The sequence below is a fragment of the Oncorhynchus tshawytscha genome, linkage group LG01, assembly GCF_018296145.1.
Source record: "Oncorhynchus tshawytscha isolate Ot180627B linkage group LG01, Otsh_v2.0, whole genome shotgun sequence".
Lineage (NCBI taxonomy): Eukaryota > Metazoa > Chordata > Actinopteri > Salmoniformes > Salmonidae > Oncorhynchus > Oncorhynchus tshawytscha.
In genome coordinates, this window is record NC_056429.1 from 12905113 (window position 1) to 12918021 (window position 12909).

General features: G+C 44.2%; 1 protein-coding gene across 4 annotated transcripts; it reads right to left on the reverse strand.

Moving 5' to 3' along the window:
- Window positions 1-12587, reverse strand: LOC112218725 (bromodomain-containing protein 1). 4 transcript variants are annotated; one of them, XM_024380084.2, is made up of 13 exons: window positions 11003-11150; window positions 9304-10676; window positions 9057-9213; window positions 8422-8553; window positions 7245-7373; window positions 6794-7106; window positions 6358-6627; window positions 5706-6203; window positions 5493-5619; window positions 5148-5278; window positions 2314-2408; window positions 1826-1974; window positions 1-1668 (listed from the first exon to the last, which is right to left on the reverse strand). In XM_024380084.2, exons 1-13 carry the CDS (start codon window positions 11030-11032, stop codon window positions 1485-1487), a joined length of 3588 nt encoding a protein of 1195 aa, XP_024235852.1. In that variant the 5' UTR covers window positions 11033-11150; the 3' UTR covers window positions 1-1484. The 4 variants fall into 4 exon arrangements, with proteins under 4 accessions (XP_024235852.1, XP_024235770.1, XP_024235680.1 ...); XM_024380002.2 differs by lacking the exons at window positions 2314-2408; window positions 11003-11150 and adding an exon at window positions 12055-12587 and having other exon boundaries at window positions 1504-1668; window positions 9045-9213; XM_024379912.2 differs by lacking the exon at window positions 2314-2408 and having other exon boundaries at window positions 1504-1668; window positions 11003-11148.
- Window positions 12588-12909: the final 322 nt, after the last annotated feature.

Genomic DNA, 12909 nt, shown 5'->3' on the forward strand with positions numbered 1-12909 from the left:
TCAGTGATTCAATTTTTATTTTTATTTTCAGTGTTTTATAAAAATACTGGACTTTGCCAGCATCTACTCCATTGGCTATAATGTGGTTTTCCCAGAGAATAAGACTAGTACAGTCTATTTATAGAACATCCATACAAAACTGTATTTTGGGATACAGAAAAAAATAATTCTACCCACTGCTCCCCAGATCCTCCCAACTGAATAAAATGCCATGGATTATATTCCCACCTTTAAGATTAGTGCCTCTGGTAAAAAAATAAAAAAAAAATGTAAAAAGGACCTCTACAGCTGGCTCCTAGTGAGCCATTAGTATCTCTTACGATTCTTTCTATATAAAGTAATGCATATACATTTCTCCTTTACAATAAATTACTACAGGCACATTCACCCATGGTCATGGTCCCTGTAACACAGTCAAAACCATTGTGTATGAAGACAAAGGTTTGCAGGTTGTTATTCCCCGATCACTCACACACACACACACCACAAAAGGCAACAAAAAAATAAATGTTTAAATGTATGAAAATCTGGGCAGCTGATTTTTGGTTGTGTGTGAATGATGCCCTTTCAGCTTTTTAAACACTGAAAGCATCTGATGCATACAAGTATAAAGATGTATAAATATGTACAAAAAAAACCTAAAAACAAACACCAAGTCCGGTAAAAACATTGTTTTTAAAAACACATTAATGCCAAGAGAAGCTTTCCATAAACTTCGATAACTTAAGAAACCGTAAAAAAAGTAGCTCAAATAAAAATTAAAAATAAAACGTTCAATCAATACAGTATATATTTTTTCCCCTGGTTAAGTGTTGTAGCCTAGACTTGCACAGGTTGTAGCACCAGCAAATATTTAATATGCACCATAGTGCTGCCATGAATCACCCCTGCAGTATAAATAGCAAGAATGTGAACACGCAGTACCAATAATACATGAAAACAGAATAAATTAGTGTCAGGCCTTGTGAAAGGTATTTTCAGGGTTAAATCCAGGGTTGCTGTAGAGAGTAGATTGGAGTGAGGGTGAGAATCATGATGGCAGTGAAGGTTGCAGCAGTCTTACAGCACATTACAAGACAGACTCAACTCTGGCACATTCATCACATTAGACCAGTGATTTTCACAAGTCAGTCCTTAGACGCCGTATGAAGGTTTTTGTAGCCGCCAATCCAATTACTTGAGTTTAGTTGCATAGCTCATAGATTCATTTGAATATACTGCAAGCTACAGTATTTAGAATGGAATAGATTAAAATGGAGCATACGCAGCGTGGAGTCATACCATTTACCCATGAGCAGCTCAGTTAATATAATCAAGAGACGAGGTGTAATGAAAACCTGCAACAAGAGACCGTTGGGCTGCTCCTTCAATACAGAGGAGACAGTAAACAATGATGGGTGTGAGGAATACCAGGGGTGCTGTGGAATATCAAGTAAACAGAGTTAAGGACTCCCTCTAGAGGTGAAGAGGTTGCATGACCAGATTCAGTCCACATCGCAGGGCTCGCTGCTAGGCCTGTCCTCGACCTGGCTCCAGTGGCTCATGGCGCGCTGGAAGGCGGTCTGCACAGCTTTACGGATGCCAGAGGAGCGGCCCTCCTTCAGTTTGAGCTTGTCCACGGTCTTATTGATGCCAAAGGCAACCATCTTGGATCTAGGAAGCCATTGCCTGTCAAATAAAGTGACATAGCGTTAGCATTATGCTACATCATATTACCTCTGACTACTACTGGTCCTCAAGAAAACTTGAACCTGGACATTTAAACTGTTGGCCACGTTAGATCATAATACAAGTGGCGAACCATTGAAGGGGAGCATCATCTCACCAGCTGTGCTTGTTGTCGAAGAAGTGGACGAGGAAGAGTTTCTCTTCGGACTTGTACTGCATCAGCTCTCCGACTCTGAGGACGTCCAGAGGGGGCAGGGAGACCCCGTGGTGGTGACGCCCCGCCCTCGGCAGCGTCGGGTCTATGATCTGCATTGGGGGGGTGAGAAAAGTGATTGACTCTAGTGGTCTGAAAACAAGAGGACGCAGTGAATCCTGGTGGTGCAGCAGTGGTTCAGATTGGTGGACCGGAACTGACAAACAATCACACTAACAAACCATGCTACCCGAGTCACCCGGAAAGCTCTAAGCGATCTGTATTACTCCTCAGCGACTCCTAACACACTCATACCATCCACAACACATTGCAGCTGAGCAGCTTGCTGCATGGGTGAGCACAAACACGAGCTACACCACTTACGATGAGACAAATGGATGGGAAATGAGACATATAGATGGCCAGTCTCTGGGACACAGGCTCTCACTCACCAACGCAGGGTAGGAGGGATATCCACTACATTTTGCCCAAACTAGTTTAAGGGGTTCAGCACTAGAGGACATCCAAATATTTCCGCTGACAACTTCTACGGAAGCAGGAATAACGACAAGCAAGTTATGGGGGGGTGTTCCACTGCAAACAGACGAGAATACTACTCGAAAAGCCATGCTCACACGGATAGGGAAAGACAACAGTAGCAAACAAAAACAAGAATGTACGTTCACACACAGGGAAATATTACAGGGCATCAAAACATTGAAATACAGTGAATCGTATGAATTATGAAACACCACAAGGTCGATGTAGAGGGTAACCATTCTGCAGTTTGAGACCAAGGAGAAGACAACCGAAAACTTCTGAATTATGTATAGGAAGTGGGATTGATTAGTCTGGACAGGGAGACCATTGCTGCCTTAGGGCATGTCAGCTCAGGCCACTGGGACATTAAAAAAAATCCCAACCATGGCCCCAGTGTGCGAAGAGCCTCAGCTGTCTGCTGTCAAACGAGCTCATGTTCCATGCTCAGACGCAGTCTTGCCAAGAACACAAACTCCTGTCTAAATCAAAATATGTACAGTACCAGTCAAAAGTTTGGACACAAACTCATGCCAGGGTTTCTTTATTTTTACAATTTTATACATTGTAGAATAATAGTGAAGACAACAAAACTATGAAATAACACATGGAATCATGTAGTAACCAAAATAAAGTGTTCAACAAATCAAAATATATTTTATATTTGAGATTCTTCAAAGTAGTCACCCTTTGCCTTGACAGCTTTGCACACTTTTGGCATTCTCTCAACCAGCATCATGAGGTAGTCACCTGGAAAGCATTTTAGTTAACAGGTATTCCTTGTTAAACGTTTATATGTGGAATTTCTTTCCTTCTTAATGCGTTTGAGCAAATAAGTTGTGTTGTGACATGATAGGGTTGGTATACAGAAGATAGCCCTATTTGGTAAAATACCAAGTCCATATTATGGCAAGAACAGCACAAATAAGCAAAGATAAATGACAGTCCATCACTACTTTAAGACATGAAGGTCAGTCAATCCGGAACATTTCAAAAACTTTGAAAGTTTCTTCAAGTGCAGTCGCAAAAACCATCAAGCGCTATGATGAAACTGGCTCTCATGATGACCACCACAGGAAAGGAAGACCCAGAGTTACCTGCTGCAGAGGATAAGTTCATTAGAGTTACCAGCCTCAGAAATTGCAGCCCAAATAAATGCTTCACAGAGTTCAAGTAACAGACACATTGCAACATCAACTGTTCAGAGAAGACTGAATCAGGCCATGGTTGAATTGCTGCAAAGAAGCCACTTTTTACTTTATTTAACTAGGCAAGACAGTTAAGAACAAATGATTATTTACAACGACGGCCTACCCCAGCCAAACCCGGACGACGCTGGGCCAATTGTGCATCGCCCTAAGGGACTCCCAATCACGGCCGGCTGTGATACAGCCTGGAATCGAACCAGGGTCTGTAGTGACGCCTCTAGCACTAGATGCAGTGCCTTAGACCGCTGTGCCACTCGGGAGTCCAAAATTCTATTAAAGGACACCAATAAGAAGAGACTTCCTTGGGACAAGAAACATGAGCAATGGACATTAGACCGGTGGAAATCTGTCCTTTGGTCTGACGAGTCCAAATGTGAGATTTTTTGTTCCAACCGCCGTGTCTTTGAGACGCAGAGTAGGTGAACGGATGATCTCTGCATGTGTGGTTCCCATCATGAAGCATGGAGGTGGTGTGATGGTGACAACGTGATTTATTTAGAATTCAAAGCACACTTAACCAGCATGGCCACCACAGCATTCTGCAGCGATACGCCATCCCATCTGGTTTGGCCTTAGTGGGACTATTATTTGTTTTTCAACAGGACAATGACAACACACCTCCAGGCTGTCTAAGGTCTATTTTACCAAGAAGGAGAGTGATGGAGTGCTGCATCAGATGACCCGGTCTCCACAATCACCCAACCTCAACCCAATTGAGATAGTTTGGGATGAGTTGGCCTGCAGAGTGAAGGAAAAGAATCCAACAAGTGCTCAGCATATGTGGGAACTCCTTTAAGACTGTTGGAAAAGCATACCAGGTGAAGCAGGTCGAGAAAATGCCAAGTGTGCAAAGCTGTCAAAGGGTGCCTACTTTGAAGAATCTCAAATATTTTTTTAAATATGTTTAACACTTACTTTCTTGGTTACTACATGATTCCATGTGTTATTTCATAGTTGAGGTCTTCACTATTATTCTACAATGTAGAAAATAGTCAAAAGAAAAGAAACCCTGGAATGAGTAGGTGTGTCCAAACCTTTGACTGGTACTGTATGTTGTACCAAACTTGCTAACCAGTCAAGACAAAAAAATCCCCTCTACTTAACCTGGGTACCAGTCTGTGTTAATATTCCAATTATTGCCACTCCTTGTCATGCTAAACAAATGTTTAGTATATGGACACAGAGTACATGGAGTGGAATGGTAGCACAAAACTAGTCTGGATTTCAGGCTACCCTCTACTTGCCTAAGCTGAGACTTGCAGTCCATTGGAAGCCAATACATGCACAGGATTCCTTGAGGTTTACTGGCCAATTCGTTTTGGGAAAATTGTAGAATTCCAAATTTCTCAGAATAAAGTTTAAAAAAGAAACTAATACGAATACACTTTTGTGACAGGGCAATGGCAAATGACTGTTAGCTATTCCAGAAAGAAATGATAAACCACTACCACAAAAATGGATACATGTATCATTCATAATGTAAGACCCATCCTGGCTTTAATCTCCTGAAAGTGTGTTTGTGCTAAGAACCAGTGTCTCACCTGCTGCATTCTTAGCGGCTTTGGTGAAGTCCCCATTTCCGATACAGGTGACGAGTGCGTTTTTGTCGTCCACTGTGCTCCTACGTGCCATGGATGGCCTTCCTTTCCCACTTTTTGGCACGCTGACCGTGCTGCAGGAAACAAAGGGAAACTAATGTGCCAAAAGTGGAGTACAACATCCTGCCTTTGACCACAGACGGCTCTTAGAGCAGACACTGGATATAAATGCTAACTTGGCACTGTGATGCAGGCCCACTGCCTATCCTGTACCTGGTACTACACAGTAGAGTGCTGCAGGCAGAGAGGCTGAAATATTTTGCTAATGTGCTGAGGTGACAGTCATACCTGGTGCTACACAGCACGCTGCCGCTAGGGGAGATGCTGGACTCGGAGGTGCAGCGCCTGCGAGGCTCCATCGGCCTAATGGGGCTGGTTTCAAGCTCCGGCTCAACAACAAATCCATTAGCTAGTCCTGGAGACAAGAAAAAAAATCTCCATTAGATTTTGCATGCCAAAAAAATTGAAATAATCAAAAAATCATTTAACACTGGGCTTTACCTGTGTCAAGACGCTTGATGGGGGATTCCTCCTCATCCTGGTCACAGCCTCCACAGGCACTGTGGGTCCTCTTCCTGGGTAGGAGGAGAGTCTCCAGGCGAGGAATAACCACAGAGAGGAAGGTTTTGGTGCCCAGCAGCGGGGAGCCGAGCTGATGTTCAGCTGTCCTTGGGGGCTTCTGCGGGCTGGCATTCTTGGACTTGCGAAAGAGCACATTGGTCCGCCTGTTGCCCGTGCTAGAGGGCTCTGCGAGCGTGGAGGTGGCCCCAACACTAAGGTGACTGTCGGAGACCAGCGGGTTAGAGATGTGCCCGTTGAGGGTATCCCGGGGTACTGAGGTAGTGGTCTTGACACCGTTGCACTTGAAAGTCTTCTGGCTCTTGTCCCCATTGGATTTGATGAGCTTGAGCATGGGAGGTTCTGAATGACTGTCTGAGTTCACAAGTGGCGGCGACGAGTTCAACGGCTCTAGTTTCGGTGGGAGCAAAGACTCCCCTTCTATACAACCAAGACAGAATCACAGAAGGAAATGAAAGAATCCTGACATGTAGAACAGGCAAGCTAATAGCCTACAGTTCATCAAATAAGACATCAAAGCAAGGAGAAAGCATTATTGAACCAATTATTTGCTTTTAGACCACCTGGTACGTACCCTCTTCCTGTGTGCTGTGTCGAGTGGGGGGCAGTGGTTTCTCCTCAGTCTCTGCTGGTTTCGGTTCAGAGGGGGCGGCAGCGGGGTGTTGCGTCTTTAGGTATATCTCGCTGCGAACATCTGTAATGGTCTTTTTAAGCAGCTTCAGTCGCTTGCTGCGAGACGGACTGGACTTCATGGCACTGCTCAGGTCCAGCTTCTCCAGCAGCTCTTTCAGTTGCCCTTCTAAAGACATGTGCTGCCGGTTGGCTGGGTTTAGTATCTGGTCCACTGCAAGACACACAAACAACAACTTGATTGGCTGAGCTCAGTTGTGGCCCCATTCCAAAATGCAATAGTATCATAAATCAATAGTTAGATTCAGCAAAGGGTATTTAGTTGATTTGGCTGTGGACCGATTAATATAGAAGTAAACATATGTAGAACATGTTCTTACCATCGTCCCAGGAGAAAGGGGAAGGAGCCTCCACCTTTGGCTGCTCAGGAAGGTGCATCCCGCTGGCAAAGTCAAAGCCGATTCGCTCAGCCTCCCGACAAGTCTTCCTGAGGATGGCCCCGCCTCGGTCTTGCAGACGCAGACCGGCCTTGTAGAAGAATGTGTCCTTGGCGTTGTACTTCATGCAGTTGAATATGATCTGATCGAAGTCAGCCTCAAACTCCACCAGGCTCCTGTAGCCGTGGGCATCAATGCGCTTCCTCATGGTGGAGAAGTCCATTGGCTTCTTGATGTGGTCCAAGTAGTCAGGCACCTGAGAAGAATGGGGAGATGCAAAATAAAACATGATGCTGATAGAAAGGGTACCCAAATAATGAATTAGAACCATATGGTACCATTTGTTTTCAATCTGTGGAAGTAACATTCTATTGTGGGGTGTGGGGGACCTTACCTCTTTAACGCTGACAGGCTGGGCAAAGATTTTGGCTGGGTCCTTCTCCTGAAGCTGGTCCAATACGGCCCGAAGTAGAATATTTAAAGGTGTGAGCTGTACCTCTAGAACGGACTGTTGGAGCTTCATCTGAATGGGGACAGGACAAAACAAAGCTGTAGCAGTATACTAATATTTACTAAGGATTCCAACAACCAATCCTAAAGCCGTTTCAACAACAAGCTAGGTTTCCATCCAATTGACGACAGACTCATGCAAATATTCTAAAATATGCATGAAGAAAATATGCACATTTTCCCACCAGTGGTGTGTTTTCACCAAACGGACTAGTTGAGGATAACAATCAGCGCGTGATGTAGTGCACACAAAATTAACCTTTTCACAAAGTTTTCATGTACCAAATAAAAATCTAAAGTTTGTGTTTCCATCGCATTTAACTCTAGCGATGGTTTTGTCACAAAAACTGTTGCGTTATATAGCAAATGTGCCTTCTCTGGTCTTGGAACATGCGCTCTAGCCAAGAGCTTGCCAATACAGTGCAGGAAGGCTGTGCAGGTAGGCTATGCATAAAGAATGCATACATAATGATATTAGTATGATATGAGCGAGAATGTTTTATTTGTCAAACAGCAGTCAAGCATCATGTCACCAGAATTAGACCCTCAATACTTATTGGAAAGGAGCATCAAGACCACTGTGCACTTTCACCACCCTATGAATTTCATCTGTAGCCTAATAAACCGCATGCTTTCCGGAGTTGTAGTGGGGGGACCACACACACCATATCATCTTGTGACTCCAAGTTTACTTCGATATGGTGGTTTTTATATCAACATTTGTGCATAAAAAGGCATTTCCATCACCATTTCTCATAATTAATTTTAAAGACACAAAAAGATCCTACCATGTCGAACAAACAAACGATCTGTCGGAATTTCTAAAATTGTACTGAAACGTCCGGTTTCCATTACAGCTGTCATGATTTTTATTTGTTGGTACTCAGTAGGACTTGACTCTCATAAAAACTTTACATGCAAACATGGTTACAGATTATTTCAAAAGGAGAGGAAATTCAGGACCGGAAATTTACAGGAGGGCTCACAACTATCCATTGATATGCTGTAACAAACGTTCTAATTTCACTACCGTGGAAAATAAGAAAATCAATTCTCTGTACCTCCGCTCTCTTTAGCTTCTCCCTCTTCCTGATCAGTTCTAGCAGTAGGCGAGCTCTCTCCAGGTCTTGGCGTAGGCGGTGCCATTCCTTTAGCTGCTCCTTCATCGCTTGATTATCCTCCACCCGGCTGTCCTGTAACATCAGAGTCCAAAAGGGCATTTTAATGTACATTCACAAGACATACATGTCAGGTAAAGGGGGGCAGAAAGTTACATGGCGCTACCTTCAATGGACACTGGTGGAGAGCCGATTTGAATATGGCTCTGACTAAAATAAACGGGGCTAATTTTAATTACATTTCTTCTCTTTTTTTATAGTCTATATTGAAATGAATGGCCGATCTCAATTTACATGTGTAATATTATGTAGTGTCATGTATATTATGCATTTGTTGTGTTTTGTTTCCTCTTTGGACCACAAAAAAAAAAACATAATCCCAAAACTTTTGAGAAAATGGTGCAAACACAGGAAACTGCTCCATATTTATCAAATCAGCTATTAGCCTGCTTTATTTTGTATTTCCGAGCGTCTGAGAATGATTTTAAAACACAAGAAAAGTACATTTTAAAGCAGACACGATTCTCTATCTCGAGGATTTGGATGCCATGAACAATTAGACTGACCACTGGACTGACCAGCTGCTCTGGTTTGGGGACCTGGGTGTTAGCCTGAAGCCGCCTGATCAGCGGAACACCCTTCCTTGACTGTCTCTTCAGCATCCAGTAGCTCAGGACCCGCTCCACAAACACCTTCTTCTTCTGGACAGACACTTGATTGAGGATTGTGTCAAAACTGGGGGGGCATATGTTAGCATTGGTCATTTAGGAAAATATTTAGAAACATTTGGTTGGTAGACAAATTAAGTAAAAAGAATATGCCTACCTGCTAGGGGTTATACTAGGCCCAGGTGCAGCAGGAGCCTCTTCCTCTACCACAGGCACCACCACCACTATCTTACTCTTCTTCAGCCACCCTTTTAACCTCCTCCTACCTCTTTTGTCACCCCTCTTGTGACAGACACCGTTGTTAGCGTGGCCTTCCTCGTAGATGGCAAGGGGTCGCCGGGTGCACCCTTTAGGAGTGTGAGCGCAGCAGAAGGCTGTCTTCTTCACAGAAAAAGTGGGCAAACCGGTCTCTGTGAATTCCTTGACAGGCTCCATTTTCATGTAGAGGCCGGCCTTTTGGGCACAGCTGACATGAAAGGCTGTGTAACAGTTAACCTTGTGGCACTGGATGCAGGCCCCAGCACCCTTCTCCTTGCAGAGGTAGCAGGTGAGTTTCCAGCGGGCGGGCGGTATATTGCTGACACCGTCGATGGGCTCGATGAAGACCGTGTCAGAGAAGCCCACCTCTGGTACCCACAGGGCACACACCACGTGGCCCCAGCGGTCATCGTCCGTCTTCTTCAGGGCGCCGCCCTTGTTGGGGCAGAAGACACACTCAGCGGGCCGTGAGGGGCACTGGAGGCAGTGGCGACACAACCACTGGCCCTCTGGGATGTAGGGAACACCGTAGCACTCCTGGTGCACAGCCATGTTGCAGGAGTCACAGAAGAGAATAACATTGCTGTCCTGACCGTCTCCGTCCATGCAGATGCAGCAGACAGCGTCCTCGTCGATGAGGGACTGGGGGTCACTCCGGCCCTGGCTGTCAAAGAAGGACTCCTTCTCAAAGCGGTCCATAAGAAACTCAAAGAGGTTCTGGGACACCTGGCTGACACCCTCACTTTTCCTCTTGTCGTTGAGCAGATCCAGCCAGGCGTAATCCTCCTCATCCATGTCGTATTCCACCTCCTCATCCAGCTCTTCAGCCGTCTTCTCACAATACATATAATAGATGGAGGGCCTCCGAGACACTGCGGGAAGGTTGTACTCCACAGTGCGGAACTTGGGTTCCAAAAGGGCGCTTACTTGAGGGTCAGCGCCATGTGTGGTGGTGAGGGCTGTGCTCCTCTTCTGCTGGTTGTCTTTGAGTCTCACAGAGCGCACCAGGACTAGCTGGGGCTTCTCGTTGTTCTCCTTGTTGCTGTTGCACTCCATGATCTCTTGGGCCGTGGGGTCATCGTCGGTGATGACATCCAACTTGTCATATATGCTGATCCTGTGCACACGGCCATCTATCTCCAGGTCCACCATGCGCTGGGCCTGGGCGTAGGTCATGGTCTCCTTGTTCGGTGAGGGTTTGATGGGAGAGGGGGGCCTCTGGGGCGTGGACATGCGATTATGATGCCGTACTTTTTTCTTCATCTTGAAGACCTAAAGAGCCAGCAAAAAAAAAACGATTTAATTGAAATTTCACTTGGGGCAATACCAACCAAGATTGTAATAAATCATTAGCCAGCCACAATTTCAATTTCTTGGTTTCAGTTATGTCTACCATTCTGACATAAAATAAGGCTCTTACTTAGTTAACAAGACAATGCCTAGTCCTGAATGTGGCGATGCTTTGCATTGTGCAGCATTGTTAGTCCCGAATGTTGCGATGTTTTCCATTGTGTACAGCATAACTATGTACATTTACATGGATGTAGAACAAACGTTCCCTGTCTGTCACGCATGTTTAATCACATATTTTAACTTACTGACGATTTATTGTCCGTGGGGTTGCTCATTCAGCTGGTCGACATTCGACGAAATATCCACAGGGAAGTATTATTAAGCAGACTACAACATGTGGGTCTCTGTGTGCGGAAATAATGATGTTTGCTCATGACCTAAGGCACGTGCACAAGACGGAAGTACATGCAAGTGATGCATTTATACTAACCCAAGTCTAGCAGGTGTTTACATGGTTTTACGAATGTGCCAGAAATGTCAATGGTAATACCTGCGCTATTAAAAGTCGGGTAAATAATACTTTCCCTCAAATTTCGACCAGCTGAATGACCAATCACACAAACAACCGGTAGAGTAATATCAAATATAATGGTAGTCAACATTCTTCTGGCTTGTAAGAAAACGTGTCAAGTTTGATCTTTTTTCAGACTATACCAATAACTTGTATCAGTCTGATTAATTAGGCAACCATTTAGCTAGCCTGGGTAACGTTAGTCAACTGTCAAAAAACAACATATAGCTAGCTAATGTTAGCTAACTTACTAACTTGGCAATGCTAAGTTGTGCTAGTTAGCATTAGCTAGCTAACTGCTTTAAACAAGTCGCAATTAGATAACTACTTTAAAGTAATGGTAGGTGATGTTGTAGCTATTAGGCTAGCTGGCTAGAAGTTAATTAGTTAACGTTCGCTAGGCTAACTTAGCGTAAAGCCAGTTTGTGGCTAGCAAATTAGCTAGATTCTGAGCTAACACGGTAACTACTGAGCAAACTAACGTTAGCTTCAATTTGTTGAACGTTGAGCAAGGCATAAATATAATATGTATATGAAGCCAGGAGAGGGAGATCCCGTAAAAGCACAGCGCCAGCAGTCTCACTTACTAGAAAGAGTTAGCTAGCTAAGACAGTTCGTTCACAATACGCCAAGAGGGAAATATGGCGTCGGACTAAACAAGAATCCGAGTCCATTCGTTAAAGTTAGAATTTTCCCCACTAGCATGTATAATTAATTTATATAAATGATTTTAGGTCGGTCTAAAAAGCACGTGTGTGTGTGGATGGGACATTTGGCTATACCTACCTTTGTATTTTCAGTAATTCTGCTTTTGAAAACAGCAGCGCTTGCAAGCAATGGCGCCGAAGTAGCCTGCGCAGAGCAGCAGCAGTAAATCCACACACAATCCTCTCATCCAACGGGCACCGCTCGAGCAGCTTTGAATTATAAATTTGAAAGATACCGAGAGGTATCCACGACGAGTGTCTAAATTCCAAATTCGATTCTATTTCAAACATAAATATTTCGGAAAAGCCACCAAATACTAGCTAATGTCCTTTTCCAACAGGGTAATAATCAGTAACTAGCAAGCTGCCCCTGGTTTCTTTTTCCCAACAACAATGCGGTTGTGCAATGTGCAGCGACTCCATAGAGATGGATAGAGCATGCTAGTGCCCAAAATCTAGTGTTAGCATGGGCAGCGCCTTCTACTTTAAGTTTTATTGGCGAATCGCAACCAACTGACAGGTGCATACGGCGCCACATACTGTACTGGATTTTGAGTCCGGTCACGATCTATCTATACCACTATATTCTCCTAACTAACCCTTAATTTCTAATAATATAAAATAATCCCCCTCAAGCCTCACTACTCCCATCACCCCCACCACAAATACTTCCCATCACCCCCACCACAAATACTTCCCATCACCCCCACCCAAAATACCACCCACTCCACATTCCTTTCCAACCTCTCTGATCATATCAAACAACCTCTCCATTTCTATGTCGTACATTTCACAAAATAATACATGTTAAACCGTTTCCTCTACCATACATCCATTACACATTCCAGTACCAATTTCAAAGATTAGTTAAATCCCGAATTCCCTTCTCATTATATGACACTATCTCCCATACAGATTTCCTTGAACTATAAAA